Below are 21,233 nucleotides of genomic sequence, written 5' to 3'. Positions count from 1 at the left end.
AAAAACAGTTTGAAGTCAATGATGAACCGTTTACCTTAAATAATGCACTCATAAGTTCTTGTTTGTTCAACATTATTTTTCATTCTAATTTTAAAAGCATAATAAATAAAATAAAAAATGTCATAGTGAAAATAAATAATATAAATGAATAATGTATTTATAATAGTTTTTTCTTTCAGGTTACTTTTAAGAATAATTTAGGCTCTTTTGTAGTAACTGATGATCTTATTAGAACTGGTAATCTAAGAGTAAGTTATTTCTGGATGCAGTCCTTGTTTAGATTTTTTATTCTTACTAGTATTATTATATATTATCTCATAGCATACCAAACAATAATCCCTGTTAATAAACACTCTAGTGTGGTGATATTATAAATTGTATAATAAGCAAAGGGTGCATCAGTGCAGTTGTGATAAAAGTTGATTTATAAAATTGACACCCCTTTACATTTTTCATCTTAGTGGGAAAAATAGTCATAGTTTTCAGTTAATTTTAATTTACCATGAAAACTTGATTTGAGTCTTCTTTTTAATAATACCTAACTTTTATAACTTTTTATCATATTTTGTAGAAAGATTTCTGGTATGTGTTGCATATAGCTAAAGCAAATTCTACCATTGGTATATAACTCCTTATTTTCAGTTTTTAAGTCTTATGCTTTAATACTTATCTAAAAAAAAATCTATTTCATAGACATAATTCTTCTACATAATTTTTTTATACACGAGATTTGATTGCTAAAAAGTGTCTAAAGAAGAAATTTAAAAAATCGGATGTCTAGATATGAGATTTTGTAATAAAGTATTCCATCATAAGAATCTTAAATAAAAAAAAATTGATGATAAAAATCTTAATTATTAATGAAAAGGAATTAAAAAATCTTCAATTTTAAACCTTTTGAAACTAGAACTAAGCATAAGCCCAAGTTTATACGGACTGATTCCAGGAAAAAATTAATAAAATATTGAGCATTGCTATATACAGGGATGAGATTCTTCCGCGGATTGGCGGATTTCCGCTTTTTTCAGATTTCTCCATTTTTCCTTCTAATTTCCGCTGAAATTTTTTTTGCACAAGTTAAAATATTTTATGAGGAATTTAATTTTCCGCGGATCAAAATTATTGAAGTTCTCATTCCTCCCTTTAAAGTTTCTCTAAAAATCAATTCCTTGGGCTAAAACTGGTTGACCTTTATACAGAGATTTTTTTCCCTTTTGTGTCTCGAATTTCAGCCTTTTTATCAAAAACTCCGATTCTCTAAAAGTTTCGTTTTTTTTTTATTTTTTTAAATAAATATCCCGCTTTTTTCTGAAAATTCAGTCGTTGAAATTAAAATAATTATATTTATTTATGATTTTCAAAGAAAAACAGAAAATTCAAACTACGTCCTAGCTGCTAACCCTTCTGCATTTTTACTTATATTAGCTATTTTCTCCGATTTCACGCACAGAAAATAAGATTTTCTGTATTTTTTATCCGTCGGCGGGATAGCTCATATTTTCGTAATTCAGACGTCGCTGCTTCTTGTATTCTGGAGTGAAAGCAAACAAAAAAAGAGAAAAAAATAGAGGTGGATTTGCGGTGAAAATATTTATTTGCTCATTCAACTAATCTTGTAAATTTTTATTTATTAAGTCAAAACAATACAAACAAGCCTTTTAGAAATCCCGAGTCCAGACTCTGCAAATATTTCGATTTTTATTCACGCTATTTTAATATCAATCATTGATTTTCATATTTACCTGATTTAAAAGTTGCGCATTACAATTCTTATTTACGCTTTTTAAATATCGTACTTTATGACTCGTATTTACGAGATTTAAAAATCCAATATTGTGTTTTGTATTTCTGCATTTTTAAAATCGCGATTTTATTATCAAACATCGATTTTCGTATTTACCTGATTTAAAAGTTGAAGGTTACGATTCTTATCCAGGTGATTCAAATATTGTACATTGCGAATCTTATTTATAAGGTTTAAAAAACCAATATCGCGATTTGTATTTACGAGCTTTTAAAACCCTATGCAACAATTTGTATTCACGCGAGCTTAAAATCCAATGTCGTGATTCGTTTTTGCGGTTGTAATATCGCACGATTTTAAAATTATGCATCGTGATCTAAAAATTACGCATCATGATTTGTATTTTTGCATTTTTTAAATTCAATGTAGAGTTTCATATTCACGTGATTTAAAAGCCTCATATCAGGATTTATAACCACATGGTTTACAAGTTTAAAAATCACACTTTTTTGTCAAATTTTCGTATATATATATATATTCTAGGATTTCCTCTTTTTTACTTTTTGACTACTCTCATCCCTGTATATGTGGAATAACTAATCTAAAATCAGAAATGAATAAGGCTCTGAGAAAGGCACAGGTTGTTGCATTAATAAAAGAAAAATTTTAATTCATGCTTTCAATTGTTTTGTTTTGATAAAAGGTTTTTCAAAGATATGATTTTTCTCTTAATATTTTAAAGATTGGTGCTGATGTTGAAGCTAAACACCCAGATAAAAATGGCTATTATGAAGCAGTGATAAACAAGTTACAGGATTATAGCCAGTACACTGTTGGTTAGTATTTTATGATACTTTGCTTTGCATATAAAATAGTTTTTAATCACTACTTTATATAAGTAAGTTTATGGGCATTAATGGGTAAGACACTCTCTTGAAAATTCTTTGAGTGTAACACAAGTCAATATTTTGTAGGGCATTAAAACTGTTTTATATATCCAAGCATTATCTAGTGAATATTTGTCTTTTAATAAATAATATTTTATTTTAACTTTCTATGAAAACATAATACTTTCTTTTGTTTATATTATCATAAAACATTACTATTATAAACATTTTTGTAAATTTATTCACATTTCAATCTACTAGTGAAACTAATGATGACTTTTTATAAAAAAAATTTTATTTATTACTTTTTTTAATATTTCAAAGGTTTTAGGTATTAAATATTTTTAGATTGGAATATGAACAATTTTAATTTTAACAAATATTCTGCATATACACCTAAAGTATTGATATGTATTTTGTAAATTGCTATTAGAAATGTGCTAAATTAAATTGTGGAATGCTATGAAGTTTTTCAAGCTAAGAAATTCCAAGGAATTAAGATGTGAACTTGACAGAGTTGAGCATTATTCTGTAAATAATCTTTTGGGACAATAGAGAAAACAGGAAAAAAAGAAAAGAAAAAAAAACGAAATTTCTGTGTATAATTTGCTTAAAAGTTATGAAATATTTTCACAATTTGTTTTAAAACAAATTATACTACAAATAATTGTTTAAATGTAGTAATAGTTTATATTGATCTCTTCAATGTTAAATTTTAATTCAATTTTTAAGAAATTTAATTATTTTTACTTTCATTTATGTTTAACTAAGTTATTATCATTATTATTTCTTCTTCACATTTTGAGTAAATATTTTTGTCTAGTTTTTGATGATGGAGATGAAACAACACTACGTCGCACTTCTCTTTGTTTGAAGAGTGGGAGACATTTTGCCGAAAGTCCCGTAAGTTTTTAATAAATTTTTTAAATTGCTCTCTTTTTCTGAAATTTTTTTCTCTGTTCCTATGTAACAGTGGTCTTAAACTTTTTGACCATATACAAGTGTACTAAATTCATTTAAATTCTGTCTTTCCATTTGATATTTTTTTTTTTAAATTGCTTTTTAAGCAATAGAACTTGAAATATGAATTATGATTTAAGGATTAATTCTTTGCAGGGCAAAAATTTTAATCATAAAATGTGGTGAAAATAAGCCAAAAGAATTGCAATCATTGTATCCATATACACAACAAAGAAATTTGCTTAATCTTTACCTTTTTGAAAACAAAAAGAGGTTGTTTAGAAATCCTGCTGTTTAGTTGATAAAAAGTTAAAATTTTAGTGTTTTTTTTTTTTTTTGTCAAAAATATTTGGAAAAGTTTTATTTCTACCGCTTCCAAAAGAGTTTAAAGAAAAGGTATTGATTCTGCTTAAGCATAGCAACGTTGATAATAAAAGAAAGGGACATGAGAAATTAGTTATGACACATCCCTTGGATAAATATAAGTTATGACTTATTTATTTTTTTTAAAAATTGCTATTTTAGCAAAAAGAAGCTAAATTTGAATTAATTTAAAGGTGAACCCTTTTGTAGGGCAGAAAATTGGAATAAAAAAATTAAGTCATGAAAAGCCATGAAAATAGTGTCATTCTACGCATATCCACAATGCCAAAAATCGAAGAGGGGTAGCAAAAAATGAGTTGAAACACCATGGGCGTGTCATTTCTAGCAAAGAAAAAAAGAAGCATAAGCATATTTAAGTAAGCAAAATTAACCAAAATACAAATATATGTGTTGTTAATGATAGCTGAAGGTGAACATAAGAATAATTCTTAGTTTCAAATTATATTGATAATTTTACTTGATGCAGGTATTGATCAGTCCTTATTAAAACCTTTTTTTTTTTTTAATATAACTCTTATTGATTTGAAATTCTTTGTTTTGGCTATCAATAGACAAAATAATATTATGAATTTGAATATAAGGTGAATATAGGTGAAGAGGTTGCGAATTCCTATTATAAATAGGGATCCACTTTCAGTAAAAATGGAACCAGAAATATTACTGACTCATAATTTCTAAAGTCCCGGGCAATCACTGAAAAACATAGAGGCGCTAGTATATAATGTAATTAAAAGCATTTGTTTTTTCCATTATTATGTCATACTACTTGTAGTGCCTATTTGCCATGCTATATTAAGTGTGCATTTGCATTACATGTATAGTTTAAATATGTTTCTATAGAAGCCCGCAGTTGCCAACTGGTGCTTTGATTTAGTTTACCTTCTAGTGACTAGGGATGTGACGAATAGTGATTTGGCTGAATACCAAATATTCGGCCAAAAGATTCCATTGAATGCCCAATATCTGGCAGCCAAATAGCAACAGTTTTTTTTAAAAAAACAATCATTAATAAATATTTTTATGTAGAAAATATTAAGTCATAATTGAAAAAATAATCAAAACTTTGTATTATTGGAATACCCCATACCAATCGAACATACAGGAAAAAAACTTTAATAGAAATGTTTAATATACTAAAGATAATTAGATATTACGATAATTTAGAATTAAAAAAAAAAAAACTAACTAACAGCTATTAGAAAAGAACTTAAGTTGTAAAGTAGAAAAAAAAAACAGAAAAAAATATCCTCTAATTCTTGAATTAAAGACTTTAATGCTAAAGTAATATTTTCCAGAAAAAAAGTTATCCATGAAACATTAAAAGAAATAATGTCTATCAGAAACGCTTCTAAAAATGTAATGCTGTCATGAAAACCCCTATAAAAGAACAAAAGATATAAAAGCAAATCAGAAAAAATTGAAAATCGATCTTAATTTTTGAAGGAAAATTTTAAAGCTAATCATATCAGTTTTCCAATTACCATATTTTCAAGAAAGATTGGAGATTAAAGTGTAAGAAAAATCCTCCTGATTGTTGCTACATAAAAAAACAAAACAAGTAAAGGTCTTTTCAAACAGAAAAAGCTAGATAGATACCAAAAAACAAAACAGAAAGACGCAAAATTTGACGCTAAAAATCTTAATTTAACTTTTTCAAATTACTGTATTCTTAGAAAAAAGTGACCATTGAAGAATAACATTCGTTAGAAACACTCTTTGAAGAATGCTATCTTAATAAAAATGTGTGATAAAGAGAAAAGTTTATTTGAAAAAGTCAAGAGAAACTGAAATTTTTTTCTTCTTAGTTCTGAAAACGTTGAGAATCATAGAACATCTATAACTTCAACGTTGAGAATCATAGTTTTCTATGTTACTAGTTATCTGTCTTACCTTACAAGAAAAAAGTGACAATAAAAGAATTAAGTCTATTAGAAACGTTCAGTTAATATGCTTCGCTTTAGTTAAAACAGAATAAAACAAAAAAAGTTCTCAGTTTTTAAAACATTATCTGTTGAAAAACAGTGAATTGACTTGCCTGAATGTAATTAAAAAGCGAGAAAAATCAGCATTACAAAGCTCATGGTTCAGTATAAATTCATCTTGAGTTTTAATTATAACAAATTTCGCTTTTCCAAGTGTATTTCAAAACGTAAATCAACAAGTTTCAGAACTTAAATATGTCCTAAAGCTATTTTGAATAATGTATAGTAACAAATGCGATTTTAGATTATTCTTTATGAAAAAGAAAAACAAAAAAAAATTTTCAACAAATAATTTTCCAAATATATTTTGCCGAACAGTTGCCGAATAGGTTTGCCTTCTCAGTAATGACTTTGCTGTCTTATGTTAAATCTATAGTATTATGTAAATCTGAGTTTCATGAATTTGGGGGTGCTTTAGTAACATTTTGTTTTCGTGTCAGGCTAGGTCTTGCATGATGCGTAGCATTTTTAAAAAGTGCTTAAAGATGCTTTTTTTTATTTTTGTTTTTTAAAAGCCCTTAAAGGAGCTTTTGTTATTGGGTGTTTTTAAAAAGTGCTTGATTTTCCCTTTTCGAAAAGGAGATTTTTTTCTTTACTGTGTCGATTTTCGCCACATATTATGCAAAAGCATGCTTTTCACATTGTTCTATTTAATGTTTTCACAATTCAATCGGCCACAGCCCATTTCGGCTTATTGCCCATCCATAGCGTATGAAAGCGCCAGTCATTTTGCAGGTTTGATGAAATACTATTGAGTTCGCATGTGAGTCTCCTGAGCTGAGATTCTAGTACTCTCATGTGCAACTCTGCTGCATTTTGCAAGATATTCTCAATTTTAGGCTTGAATTTCAACCCTCTGAAATCGAATTAAAAAATCTCTCGATCTTTTTATAGTGGCTAATATAATCAAGAAAAGAGTTCTTTGTCAGAAATTAGTTATTTTATCATTGATCATGCACTATCAATATCATTGATCAAGACTTTTAAAATTATTTTTCATTTTTTTTAATGTATACAGTGCTTAGCAAAATTTTAGTGCTTAAAAGGTGCTTATTTTTTGCTGAAAGATTTTGACCCTGTATTATATCTTGCTATAAATTTAGTGAAGCAGACCTACGTTCAGCTCTTCCATCATTTAACTATAAATCTAAAAAAAAAAAAATTGCTTTCTGATTTAACAGAAATTTACCCTTTCAGAGCTATCACTGCAAACGAAAACAATATGAATAAATGAAAGTATCACTCTTTGAATTTCTTTTCCTGTAATGATTTTGTTTTCACCCGCAATCTCAATGGTTACAATCTATACTAATTAGTTTAAACAACTTAAATTTTAAATTACAACATTCAAAAAGTTTTGCAATCTGTTTTCAAATCATAATTCAAAAAAGTTATACAGTAGAGAACCAATTATCCGGGATGCTCGGGACCATCGCTATCCTGGATGTCTGAATTTCACGGTTTTCTGGTTCGACCAAAAAGTGTCCTTAAGCGATGCTTTATCGAACCTGAATTACAAGGACAAGGTGTAACACATTTTAAAGTAAGAGAAAACAGAAAAGCACTCCTAAATTTAAAAAGAAAAAATAAATTTTAGGAAAATAACATTCGAAAGAATGAAAAAAAAAATTGCAAGTTGAGACAAGAAAAACAAGTTTAAAAAATATGAAATTCTCATATTTATTTTTTGAAAATAATTACAATTCCTAAATTAACTAATATAAACAAAACCAATGATTAAATAACGCAATATATTTCATACCTAATTATACAGGGCGGGAAACGTTAAAATGAAAGGAAAACTTATTAATTTAAATAAAAACAACGTAAATTATCGAACCAAAACGATAGTTAAAAAAAGGCACTAACATAAATATTAAAACCAGGAACAAGGCAAGATCAATAAGATCAATGTAATTAAAAAAAAAGCAAACCTATTGATAAAATTTATGAATAAAAAGAATTTATTGAGTGCGAAATTTATCGTGAAAAGAAAAACACATCAAGAAAAACCTGCAAACGATACCGCACTTCCAAAGAATCAGAATTTATTCGAAAGAAAAATATTTTGTTTTTATTAATTGATGACAAATAGATAAATTTATTTTTCCCTTTCATCTTCTGTTCACTGATATGCATGTGTAATGCATTCCCCCCCCCCTCGTAAATCACAGAGAAAACGAAATCAACATGCCACTCCTTTGAGTTTGATTGACGGGCCAAAGGAGAAAATAAAACTTTCATCCCTTCCCTGCCTCCTCTCGATCTGAAGATCTTCAAGGTCACTGAAGAAATGACATTTCTCCGGGTAAACGGGAAAAATTCTCCCCTTCCTCACATTTTCCTCTACTCAACCTCAAGGGTGAGTCCAATTCTCGCTTTTTTTCATAATCGTTCTAGTTTAAAATGGTGGGAAAACCGAGCGAAATTTCTCCCGGTTATCTGGATACCGGATAAATGGTTCTCTACTGTATTTTGAATAAATTTCCATTAACTAAATGGTAAAAAGATTTGATATCTTAACTATTCTAATATTTTTTTTCAATTATCAAGTAAGATCATGCAGGCGATAAGAGGAAACCAGGAATTATCAGGGTATTTACTAATTTTGGAAATTTGAGGGCATTTTCCAAAAATGTTTGTAAAACAGAGAAAAGTTTTAAAGCAACAAGCAATCACTGAATTTTTCATTCAGTGAGTCACAAAGTTTTCTCCTATAATTCTTCTCTGTGGACCCAAAGCTTCCAATTATTTTCTCAGCAGTAATTAATAGTTTTTTCAGTCGTTTCGCTATGGCTTTTATATTCCGATATATTTGAATATGTTATTACGAAACGAATTTCGAAATTAAGCTATCACTTTAAAGCCTTCAATTCGAGACGATTCAATCATAATTCTACTTCTTTCTAATATTTTTCCGGAAATTATGTATAATTTTTACTTTTCCTTTTCAGTGTGTATCTCCCTGCTCTTTTTAAGGTCTACAATAAAACCTCACTTACTTTCAAATACCCTGTGTTGTGTTCATTTTATAATATTAATTTGTCCATTAATATTATTATTTGATTTTAATCTGACTCATTGTTTGTTTTAAATAATGTATTTTTTTATTTAATGAAATTAAATGTTAAAAATCATGTTAGATATAGGGAAAATCTTGGACTTACAGAAAAGAGTCAGGGAATTTGAAAATGTCTTCTCGCTAGACACCCTTGTCTTAATAAATAATTTTTTGTATGAAACTTTTTAGATGATCAAAAAATGTTTGATTCTAGGAATATGACTAAATGTGCAAAAAAGTTGAACTCTAATTTTCAACTGCTGTCTTGCCTTTTGTAACTTTTTTTCTCCTGACAATATTTTCATATTTTTCAAAAATATGAGATCAAAAATCTGAATTCTTCTTAAAAAAGGTTTTTTTTTTTTCAAAGAAAATATGTTTTTATGTTTGAGCTTATAACTAACTTAAAATATCCATAATTATTTCAAGTATTTAACTTTTTCAACCATTAAGACTGTATCTTAGTACCTAAAAAATCCAATTATTATGTTAAAAGCTATTTAAAATGTTTTATATTACCTTACACCTTATATATTTTCATTTATGTCTAAAAAGTTTTTTCAGTTGTTTTCTATATTTAATTATTATATCAATTTAGCATAGTAAGATTTTATTTTTGATCATTATTTCAGACTCTAGATCAATTTCCATTAACTAATCCTGAGCATTTCGGAACACCAGTTATCGGCAGTGGGAAATTCAAGCGCAAAAGACGTTCTACTGTTAATTCGTCTCTGTAAGTATATATATTATTTTAATTTTTTTACCATATTTTATTTTGTTTCATCCTAGCAACAGAAATCACCTGCCAACTCTAATGCAGGCCACACACTGAGGTAGTTGTCGGAGCTAATAGAGTCAAGTGGACTGTTGTGTTTGGTAATATTTTATTGAATGAGAAAAGAACGCTAGAAAGCTGCGCTTGGCGCATTACAATCTCGCCAATGAGGGCGCGGACATCCCGGCCCCCATTGAAATATTCTGACATTTGAATGTTTCAATAATCATAAAAATAACAACAATCAAAATACAAATTTAAGCAATATTAATACAATTATTTTTTCACATTTTGAATTCAACATATAAATTTAAGTATTGTTAACAATTGGTAACACAGCAATATTTGAAATGCTTCTTTTGAAAATTCCATGAGGTGTGCGTATGAACACCACACGGACATTATCATCCTTACCGGTGATAATTTCAGAAATTCGACCTATAACCCATTTATATATAGGTAAATTGTTTTCTTTTACCAGAACCATCATACCTGGGTTAACATTTTGTTTTTGAAACAACCATTTTGATCTTTGTTGTAAATGACTGAGATGAGAGTTACACCAATTTTTCCATATTCTTTGAACAATTGTTTGCGTTTTCTGCCATCGGTTAAGCAAGTTTTCTCTAAATTTAATCAAATTTTGCTCAGGAAGTGCATTAACTGCTCTTCCAATTAAAAAATGTCCAGGAGTCAAAATTTCATAATTTTCTGGCTCAGATGACATAGGAGAAAGGGGACGGGAATTAAGTATACCTTCTATTTGAATAGTTATGGTTAGAAATTCTAATGTTAATTTCGTAGAACCAATGGTTCTTTTAAGGTGATATTTGAATTGTCCGACTCCTCTCTCCCATAATCCGCCAAAATTTGGTGAACGAGGGGATAGATGTTTCCACAGTACTTGCTCCGATGAAAGGAAACCAGATAAATGATCTTTTTTAGCATTTGAAGACTTTAATAATTTGCTTATCTCAGCCGAAGCGCCAACAAAATTGGACGCATTGTCACAAGATATAGTACAACTTTTACCTCTGCGGGCAAAAAACCGTTTAAGTGTAGCTATTAAAGCACTAGATGTTAAATCAGACAATAATTCAAAATGTACAGCTTTAGTGACCATGCATATGAAAATAGCTACATATACTTTGTTATATAACCCCTTTTTTTGGTTACGATATTTAATCCAAAATGGACCACACAGGTCAAGTCCTGCATTCTAGAAGGATGGGGTAGGAATCACCCTCTCAGGAGGGGGATCACCCATTATTTGAGAAGAGACTGTTGGCCTTATTTTAAAACACTCCACACAATCTTGCACAACTTGACGAGCTAATTTTCTGCCACTGATTGACCAAAAAATTTTTAGTACCGTATTTAATAGTCCTTGAGGACCAACATGCAAATCTCTCAAATGAAAATAAGAAAAAGTAATCTTAGAAAGTTTATGGCCAGGAGGTATTATTGTTTGATGAACAGAATTATAATTTAAATTAGAATTGGTCAACCGACCACCAACTCTAAGCAAACCATCTTGATCTAAAAATTGATTCAAAAATTTCAATTTACTATTCACAGGAACAGGCTTACCTTTCTTTAAGGCTGAGATATCTGCAACAAAGTACTCACCTTGCACCTGTTTTATAATAACATTTCTGGCTTTATCTAATTCTTCTACTTTGAGAGGACCCCTAAATTTATTAACATTTCTACAATTTGAAAGAAACCTAAAAATAGAAGCTAAAATTCTTATTAGTTTCATGTAATTATTTAAAAGATTTAAAAAGTCATCAATAAAGTCATTGTTGGTGATTAAAGTCAGTAGCAGAACTGGTTTCAGCTCTTTCTGAAAAAGTTCACAATCAGGAATTAAATCTAGTTCAGGTTCATTGTTTTTAATTATATTCTCACTCAGGAACATAGGGTCTTTCCAGCAAAGTTTATTGCTAGAAAAAACAAAGGCATCTTGACCTCTGGACAAGGCCTCTGCCAGGTTAAATTCTGAGGCAATGTGTTTCCAGCAAAAGTCCTTGGACAGTTGTTGTACCACTTGATTGCAGACGAAAGTCTTAAGGAGATTGGGTGAGGTCTTGATCCAAGCTAAAGCAATCGTGGAATCGGAGTACAAGATGACTTGATCGAATTTAATTTTTAGAGATGAAATAACTTGATGCACGAGTTGACACAATAGTAAGCAAGCTGAAAGTTCAAGTCTGGGATACTTATGGTCTTAATAGGAGCCACTCTGCTTTTGCTGCAGATTAGCTGACTGGAAGGCACATTGGATTTGGAAACAGTTTGTATGTAGATGCAGTCACCGTAGGCCTTTTCACTGGCGTCTGCAAAGCCATGAAGACGAATAATCGTTGGTTCCAGGATCATAATTCATCTTGGGATATGCAAAGTTTCTATGGAAGAAAGAGATCATAAAAATTTTTCCCATTTTTGGTAAACGTGAGGTGGAATCATTTCGTTCCAGTCACATTTTAAAAGCCACAATTGCTGCATGAATATTTTAGCACTGCAGATAGCAGGACCAAGTAGGCCCAATGGGTCAAAGATTTTAGCAATTTGGCTTAGCACTTAACGTTTAGTGTAATTCGAGCTTAAAGCTGCTGTGACATTCAACTGAAAAGTATCCTTTCTACTATTCCACAGTATTCCAAGAGTTTTTATGGTAGTATCTGCACAATCTTGTTTGAAGGGAAAAGATTGAGATGCTTCCGTTGAAGTATCAATGGCATTGCAACGCCATTTATGTAAGTTCATTTGTCCCTTTTGAAGGAGCTTAGTTAGTTGTTGTCTTAGTTCATTAAATTCCTCAATACTGTTTGACCTCAAAAGGCAGTCATCAATATAAAAATCGTTCATTAAAATCTTGAAGGCATTAGGAAAATTCTTTTCTTCATCGGTTGCGATTTGATGTAGAACTCTTGTAGTAAGATAGGGACTGGATGCACAGCCATAGTTCAACCATGGTTTTCAAATTGTACACCTTGAGTGGTTCCTCCCTCCCCTCTTTCCATAAAATTTTTTGATACTTAGTTTGCAACGGATTTATTTCGATTTGCCGAAACATTTTATTTATATCGGCAGTAAATGCGAAAATATGTTTTCTAAAACGAACCATAATTGAAAAAAGATCGTCCTGTATGATTCCGCCTTTACATAAAAAATCATTTAAGGACATTTCATTCGTAGTTTTACAACTCCCATCAAAAACTACCCTTGATTTAGTTGAAGTGCTGGATGGTCGCAATACACCATGATGGGGTAAAAAATATCCTTCGTCCGGAATTGAATCATCGCAAATTTGTTCCATGTGACCTAAAGATTTGTACTCGCAAATAAAACTAATGTACAATTCTTTTGATTTAGGATCACAATATAAGCGATTCCATAATTGTTTTAATCTGTTAGACGCAATTTGTTTTGAATCACCTAATAAAATATTATCTGAATATTGTTGTTTAATCGGCAATTCAACCCCGTATCTACCATCTGTTTTTCGGTAGTGAGTATTTAAAAAATGCTCATTACAATAGTTTAATTCGTCATCAACCATTGGTTTATTTTCGTTTACGCGTTCTATTTCCCAAAAGGAAGTTAACGCCTTAACAAGATTTTCGGTTTCAACAAGTAAAAAACACGAATCGTTCATTTTCTCTAAATTAGAATTTAGGTTGTTCGCAACTCCCGATACAACATGACCAAAAAACGTTTCAATTAATATTAATTGGGAATCTTTAATTTTAATTTTATTCGTACCCAATAGTTCGAAGAATAATTCTGCTCCTAAAAGAGCATCAATTCGTTTTGGTTTATTCCAATTATTATCGGCAAGTTTTATTTTTTCAGATAAACTTAAATTCGATATGTTATTAAATGTGGGTGGAAGAACAGCAATTTTTGGAACTATTAACAAGTCTAAATAGTAAGATTTATTATTTTCTTCATTTGTTAACTCGGTACGAACAAATGATTTAGCTGTAATGCACGAGTCATTAACACCAGAAATCGGAATATTTGTTTTTTGTTTCCTTAAACCCAATAAATTAGCAGTTCTACTGCTTATTAAATTCGAACTTGAACAGCTATCTAAAGTGGCTATTAATGGTCTAAATATTCCCTGCCCATCTTTAATGTAAACAACCGCTGTATTTAAAATCACGCAATTAGCATTTTTGTTTTTATTCATAAACAAAGCGTTCGAAGGAGTGAAAGGAGGGGAGAGGGGTGACAAGATGTCTGTCTCCCTTTTCTCTTCTGCTGGTGTATCAAAAGTAAATTACTAATTTTTTTTATTTTCATGAAGTAAAGAATGATGATCTTTGCTTTTACAAAAGCAGTATTTTGATATGCAAGGATTAGGAAAGTGCTTATTTAGGCATGCAAAACACAAATTATGTGTTTTTACTATTTCAATTCGCTGATTTACACTCATTCATTTGAATTTATCGCATTTCTAGTCTAAAAATTATGACTTTCCCTACAACCTAGTAAACATGGCTTATAAATTTTCGATTTAATTAAATACATTTTCTCTGTATTTGGCCTTGAACTAAAATGAGGCTTCTTTCTTTCCTCTTTAATATTAAGACCTTGCGTAATTCTAGAACGTTCTTCCAAAAAACTTAGAAAATTGTCTAGTTTGGGTATTTCGTTTTTCGACAATTTCATTTCAAAACTTTTTCTAACTTCTGGATCGAGTTTTTGGAATAAAATGTGCGTAATCAATGTATCTGATAGCTCATTTGATTTAAATTCAAGCAAGTTTAATGCTCATAAATTACATTTAGTGTTATCGATTAATTGCATGGGCTGATTAGGAGAGTCAGGGACTCTTGAAAAATTTAATAATTTATTAACATGGCAATCGATAACTGCTTGTTTGTTCTTGTATCTATCTTCAAGGGTAGACCATAAAGATTCAAATGTATCTTGGGCTGACTCAAGGCGTTTTGCTTCGCCTTTGAGGCAGCTTTTAAGATATCACAGTCCTTGTGTGTCGCTCAACTCTTTATTATTTCCAATGATAGAATTAAATTGAATTTTAAAATTTTGAACTTCTTCATATTTTCCGGAAAAGAAAGGTAATAGTAAATCAGGAATTTTATATATATTGGTACATGAATCATTTGATTCCGTTTCATTAGGTTTATTATTATCAATTTTAGAGAGTAAAATATTAATCTTTACCTCTATTTCTTCGATTTCATCTTCTATATGTTGAGCAACATCTAGGTTGTCTTTTAGATCAATTTCTTTCGGAAGTAGTGTATATGCTTTTATCAGTTCTGATATCGATGCTTGTAGTTCCATCGCCACCTTCAATTTCTTTTTGAGAATGATGGCAGCGGCGCTTGCATCTTGTACGTTGAATGTTCTTCCAAAAATTTTTGGATTTTGTTTATTTTTTTTAACTGCCCCACGTTGGCGATTAAGATTTGTTATTGAGTTAATTGTGCTCATATTGAGGCTAGTTCTCTGCTCTGGGTCGCTAGGACCAAAGATGTCGGAGCTAATGGAGTCAAGTGGACATTTGATAATTTTTTATTGAATGAGAAAAGAACGCTAGAAAACTGTGCTTGGCACATTACAATCTAGCCAATGAGGGCGCGGACAGTAGTAAAAGAAATGAATACAGGTGACAAATACCTATACTTTTTCATTAGAATGCGCAGAAGTGCATGCTAAATCAAAATTATGGGTTTGTCTCATGCCTCTTTCTTACCTCACTGCCTAATGGAATTCATTAGTTCTTCCCGATTTAATCTTTTTTTAATATTTTCACTTTTTCTGTGATATATAGAAAGCAAAATAAGATCAACTTGTGCTTTGTAGTACAATTACTCTATTTGCATTTTTCAAAATGTAGATGCATAAAAATCCTAAACAATGTTGCAGTACATTCTTTACCCAAGTTGAGCTTTGTATATAAAAATAAGCTTAACATTTGTTTTTCATTAAATTCTACTATGAACCTGCAGGAAATAATGCCTGATTTTAAAGACTGAAAGTAATATTGCCATTTGAGGGAGTGTGATGCAAAGTTTCTCCACATGCATTTGATCAGGGGTCTGTCTAGGTTTTTCTGAGAGGTACCTATTTTGTGAAAATTTAGACATAATTTGTGAAAAATTAAAAATTATATTAAAAAATCAACACAAAAATATGGATTTATCATTTTTTAAGGGATACAAAAATAAAATTTTAAGAAAAAGTATTTTGTGAAACTACCGTTTTTCCTAAAATTGAATTTGTGAAACTACCGTTTTTCCTAAAGTTGAATTTGTGAAGGTACCGCTAAACGGTAGTAAATTTGGCCTGGACAGACCCCTGTTGATTTAAAATTTTTAGCAGCCCGGGGTTCAAAATAATATGTAGGAATTTGCAGCTAGATGTGAAAGGAAAGGATAAATAACAAAAATGGTATTTGCCCCTTTATATTTGAACGCACCTGATAAAAACTAAATGACAAGAAATGTGGAATTATGGGACGATTAATAAAATAAACAATCCATCTGTACTGTATATTCCTTTATTTTTGACACCCGAATTCATCAGTTCAGGAATCACAATCCTTCAACTTCCCTTTGAGTTGATCATTTTTTTTTTTCTCTCTCTAGGGTCAATAATTTGCACCATTTCTATTCGGCTGGTTTTTATCATCTTTGTAATTAATACACTATATTACCGACCTGTTAGGCTGAGTGTATCCAACATGATAGGTAGGTGACAACAAAAGGGATATTCAGCTATTTCCCAGAGGACAAAAATGCAACATCATAAAAAATGTCTGCCAAAGCTATCTTAAAAAATATATATCTATATCTTATTGAAATGATATAAATCTTCACAATGCATTCGGTAACAATCTATTAACTTATTCATTACTGAATTAGCAATTACATTCCCTTTTGAAAGGGATAGAAACAGTTTTTACATTTTTGTATCTTCAAGCATGTGTTAACTGCAGCTATTCCAAGCAAGAAATGAAGGTTACGAGGATAAAAACGGTTAACAATAGATCCTAAAGTAGGCTTGTGGAACATTTGTTAGCTTACGTCTCTAAGAGGGTTATTTGAAGGTGACACAATTTTGCTGGTATCCAGATCGATTTTGATGACAAGGTTAACCACACTCTCAAAAAGGAAGGAAAGGGGAAAACAACTTAATGAAACCCTTGTTGCTATGTGACTATGTCAGACTTCTTGATTTCGATTGGTTATTCTTATATTCAATGGGACTGGTTGTTTCTATCATTATTTATTGGGGACCTGCCGATTCTCAGGCTTTCGTGTCAGGCCTCCAAAGTATTATTTTCTCACATTTTTATATGAATCGGCAGACCAGTGCACATTTCGCATACTATTTAAATTTCTTTCATCTAGATCAGCCAATTTGTTGTTCAAATGAATTTAGTTATTCTAAATTCCTTTTTATAACCTTTTTTCAAAAAAAAAAATTAATTTTTTTTTTTGAAAGTGTCTGATAAAGAAAAAAAAAATCTATAACACTGCTTTTAATAAAGCATGTACAAAACTTAATTTCACATCATTGGAGGCTGGTAGTTTCTTAGCTCTTTTCACCAACTTTTTTAAATATTAGTATTTTTATATGGTGTTATTATGATGTCCAAATTTAAAATTTAAGTTTTCACTTTTTGACAAATTCGATTCATAACAACTCTGTCATTAATCCATGTTAATTTCTCATCCTTTTTTTCAGCCATTTCTATTTGTTTTTTCTTATTCTAATATTTTTTGTATGATGTTATTAAGACAAGTATGTATTTCGAATTAAAAGAGTAACTTTTTATTACTCTCACTCATTCATGTTGTTCACAGATAATTTTTTTCTCCGAGTGTTCGCCTTTTTGTATCTATTTCCACATGGTTTTTCCAGCTCTGATATACCTAATAGGGTGTTATGGCTAACAAATTATGTATTTTAATAATTACTTATTTACGTGCTAGATTTGTTATGATTCTATAGTAAATCCACATAAATTTTTCATGTTTCTTTTAATAGTTTCTTTAAATCATTTTAACATTTTTATAAACCCGATATTTTTAATACTTGTTATTACTGCAGGCGTCATTTTCAGAATTGTAGAATTACATTTATTTTAAAAATTCGATTTATAGAATGTGCAAATTTAACTGAGGAATTATTTCTCAGTTTACCTATTTCTTTTTAAAAATATGATTATTTTAAATGATAAAACTAAGAAATTTGCTTATTTTAGATTTCTTAATAACTATGAAAATATTTGTGAACCTTTTGAAAGGAGGTAGGGAATATGGTACGATTTTCAGTTTCTCATGCCCTGCTCTTTTTAAGGTTTGGAATGAATCCTGCAGTATATACATTGGAAATTATATACACGTGTATATGATTAACTTTTAAATGTGTATATGATTTTTTTTTTTTTGCCTTCAAACTTTTTTTTAATAGCATTAATTGCTTAAACTTACTAACAACTGCTAACATTTCAAATATATGTTAAAATATGTCTTTCTTTCTTTTTTTTTTAACTAATCTTAAATTTTGCTGCTATAAATTGTCTGGTATTATGATCATTTGATGCTATTCAAAGAGTAAAGTATGAATTGACAGCTGTGAAAAAAATGGCAGTTGAGTTTTTCCATAAAGACAACAATATCTGAGTAACATCATGAGAATAATATAAATTAGTAATAAAATTTCTAAACAAATGAAGTGTAATTTATCTGTGGTGGGATTTCATTGTATCTTTAAAATTGATCCCTTTTTATAAAAAAATTTCTGAATATTGTGCTTTCCAAATTTTATTTTTTTACATATTTTTGGATTTTATTTCTTTTTTTTTTCCCGAACTACTCTCATCCCTGATATAATTTTTTTAAGTGACTTATTCATGTCTTAATTCATGGTGAAATAGCTAATAAGAGTAATATTTAAATTTTTTCTTTCACAATTTTTTTTCTTTCTTGTTATTGTTGATAGCTTTTCTATGTTAGTAAAAGTTTTATGAAAGGATGACAAAGTTTATTCCTTGATGTTAAGTTTTAAGCTGAACAGTTTGAAAAAATTTCAGTATTTTTTCATCCCTTTTATAATATTTATTTATCAATCTTTTTATTTGACTTATTCTTGTATTAAAAGGTTGATTAATAATAAAATAAGAAAAACAAATAATTCTCATAACTCATTTTTTTGCTTATATATGCCTAATTATTTAATTGAATTCTAAAAGTATAGTTTTAAAAACGACTCTTTTTATTTAATTATGTTTCTCTGCTTTAAAAAAATATTAATTCTATTAATGGCTTTCTTAATGGGCGATAGAGCTGAAAATAAAACAGTGAGAAAGTGGAAAAACTTCTAGTAAAGCTATTTCCTTTTTAGTTATCTTTCGAGAGGAGTAAAATAAGCCTTTATTATTTTTAATTATAAACACTATATACTTTCACTTGGGTGAAAAAATGTCCTATATTTATGTTATAACTGTAAAAAATTCTAGGTAGTAATGCATATCTTCTCAAAAACAATGAAGTGATTTTCCTAGCAGATTTTGCTTTTTTCTGCTGTAAAATATTTATTTTCCTAATGGGCAAGAAAAGTATTTTAATCATTTAATTACTTTTTCTTCTTTCAGAGATTATGAGAGTAGTGATGATGAAGACAGCCTTCCTCGTAAGCTGAAGGCAATCAGAGGAAAAGAAAGAGATCCCGATCTTGGAAAAGTTGTGTGCGTTGATTATGGTGATCGTAGAAAGAAAGATAATTGGTATCCAGGGCTCATTGTTCCTCTTCCACCTCAGTCCAATATTAAAATTCTAAAAGAAGAGCATTTGATCCGATCTTTTAAAGATGGGAAATAGTATGTAAACTTTTTAGTTTTTTTTAATTTAATGAAAAACATATTGTTTAGGTTATTTGTGCTAAAAATCCTTGTTTTTGGAAATGCCAATAATTGCAGGTGAATTCTCAAAAAGTGGTAGCATTTTTATATAGATAATAAATATGACAACAATTAGGTTTAAATTTAGTAATGAATTATATGTACATGTTATATATATATAATAATATAACATAAGTACTGTTTGTCTAAGATTGGTTCTCTTCCAGACATTCGTCTGGGGCTGTGGCGGTGACTATGGTAACGAGGTATGATTATTTCAAGTAGGGGTGCGGGTCCCTCTTTAGGACTGGTTTCGGCGAGAAAGAAGGAGACCTCTTTCATCGAAGCTACCCTCCCTAAAATGCCCTCTTCTTGCTTCCATAGCACCAGACTGCCGCAGACTTAGTGGCGGTCAGATTACCTATCTTAGACAAACAGTATGATAGAACTCAGAATTGGCTGTAGTTAACATTGTCCTTCCTACCTTTCTTGAAGTGCTTTTTTCTTAATTTTTTAGTTTCTCTGTTTTTACAATGGCTTAAGTTTGCTTAAATTCTAACTTTAGACTAAAAAAAAGAAATTAAATTTTTTTCGTCAATTTATTTTTTGGTCTTGGGTGGTTTGTGAAAAAATATTTTTCTTATCTGGAGTCTTAGTTTGGAACATTTAGATACATTTCTATTTCTGGACTTATTATATATAGCTAATTATTATGAGCTACTAATTTATGTGTTAACAAATAGGGGTCTGTCTAGGCCAAATTGACTGCCATTTAGCGGTACCTTCACAAATTCAACTTTAGGAAATTTCGCAAAATATTTTCTTAACATTTTATTTTCATATCCCGTAAGAAACGATAAATCCATATTTGTACGATATTTTTGTGTTGATTTTTTAATATAGTTTTTAATTTTTACAAATTATGTCTAAAATTTCACAAAATAGGTACCTTTCAGAAAAACCTAGGCAGACCCCTGACAGATAAATATTATAGTTTTCTTTGTTTAAAAATCTAAAGATGTTTATTTATTTTGTTTGTAATTTTAGCTACCAGGTTCCTAAGCGTGATATACGAGAATTTACTAAAGAATGTGGACAAAAAGTAGAAAATAATGCTCTACGTTCTGGTAATCATTTTATTTCTTATATAAAGATTTTTTTTATCCTTTTCTAACTCAGATTTTGTGTTATTTATTATTGTTCTAATAATAATTTAGAAAAATAAATCTGGGGATGATTAGAAGTCAAAAACTCCCATTTTTCTAATGTCTCCCATAGTAAGATTGGGAACTGAAAATTTTGATTTACAAAATTAGAATCAAAACAAAAGAATATTTACTATTTTAATTTTTATTCATGGCCAAGTCATGAAATAAGGCTATGTGAAGGCCAATTAAATATGTTTCATAGTTGACGATTTGTGTGGTTTGAAGAAAATTTATTTTATTAATTGCAACTTTTATGCTTTATTGTATAAATCACAATTTTTAATGCTTAATAAAAGCAAAAAAATTCTCACCATAATAATTCATTAAGTGAATTAATTGC

At 29.5% G+C, this 21,233-nt stretch overlaps 1 protein-coding gene across 4 annotated transcripts in view; it reads left to right on the top strand.

The window, feature by feature from the left end:
* The window catches only part of LOC107446551 (AT-rich interactive domain-containing protein 4B), a 64,656-nt gene that overhangs the window by 2,887 nt on the left and 40,536 nt on the right, over positions 1-21,233 (top strand). For all 4 annotated transcript variants that reach the window (XM_043049273.2, XM_043049271.2, XM_043049270.2 and 1 more), the window contains exons 3-8: positions 180-248; positions 2,487-2,580; positions 3,455-3,534; positions 9,651-9,754; positions 19,440-19,664; positions 20,733-20,812. In XM_043049273.2, the coding sequence (XP_042905207.1) occupies positions 180-248; positions 2,487-2,580; positions 3,455-3,534; positions 9,651-9,754; positions 19,440-19,664; positions 20,733-20,812 (652 nt within the window). The remainder of the gene's footprint in view (positions 1-179; positions 249-2,486; positions 2,581-3,454; positions 3,535-9,650; positions 9,755-19,439; positions 19,665-20,732; positions 20,813-21,233) is intronic.

This window comes from Parasteatoda tepidariorum, chromosome 8, assembly GCF_043381705.1.
Source record: "Parasteatoda tepidariorum isolate YZ-2023 chromosome 8, CAS_Ptep_4.0, whole genome shotgun sequence".
Lineage (NCBI taxonomy): Eukaryota > Metazoa > Arthropoda > Arachnida > Araneae > Theridiidae > Parasteatoda > Parasteatoda tepidariorum.
Note: the sequence above shows the minus strand (reverse complement) of the source record. Positions and strands in the feature narration are given on the sequence as shown.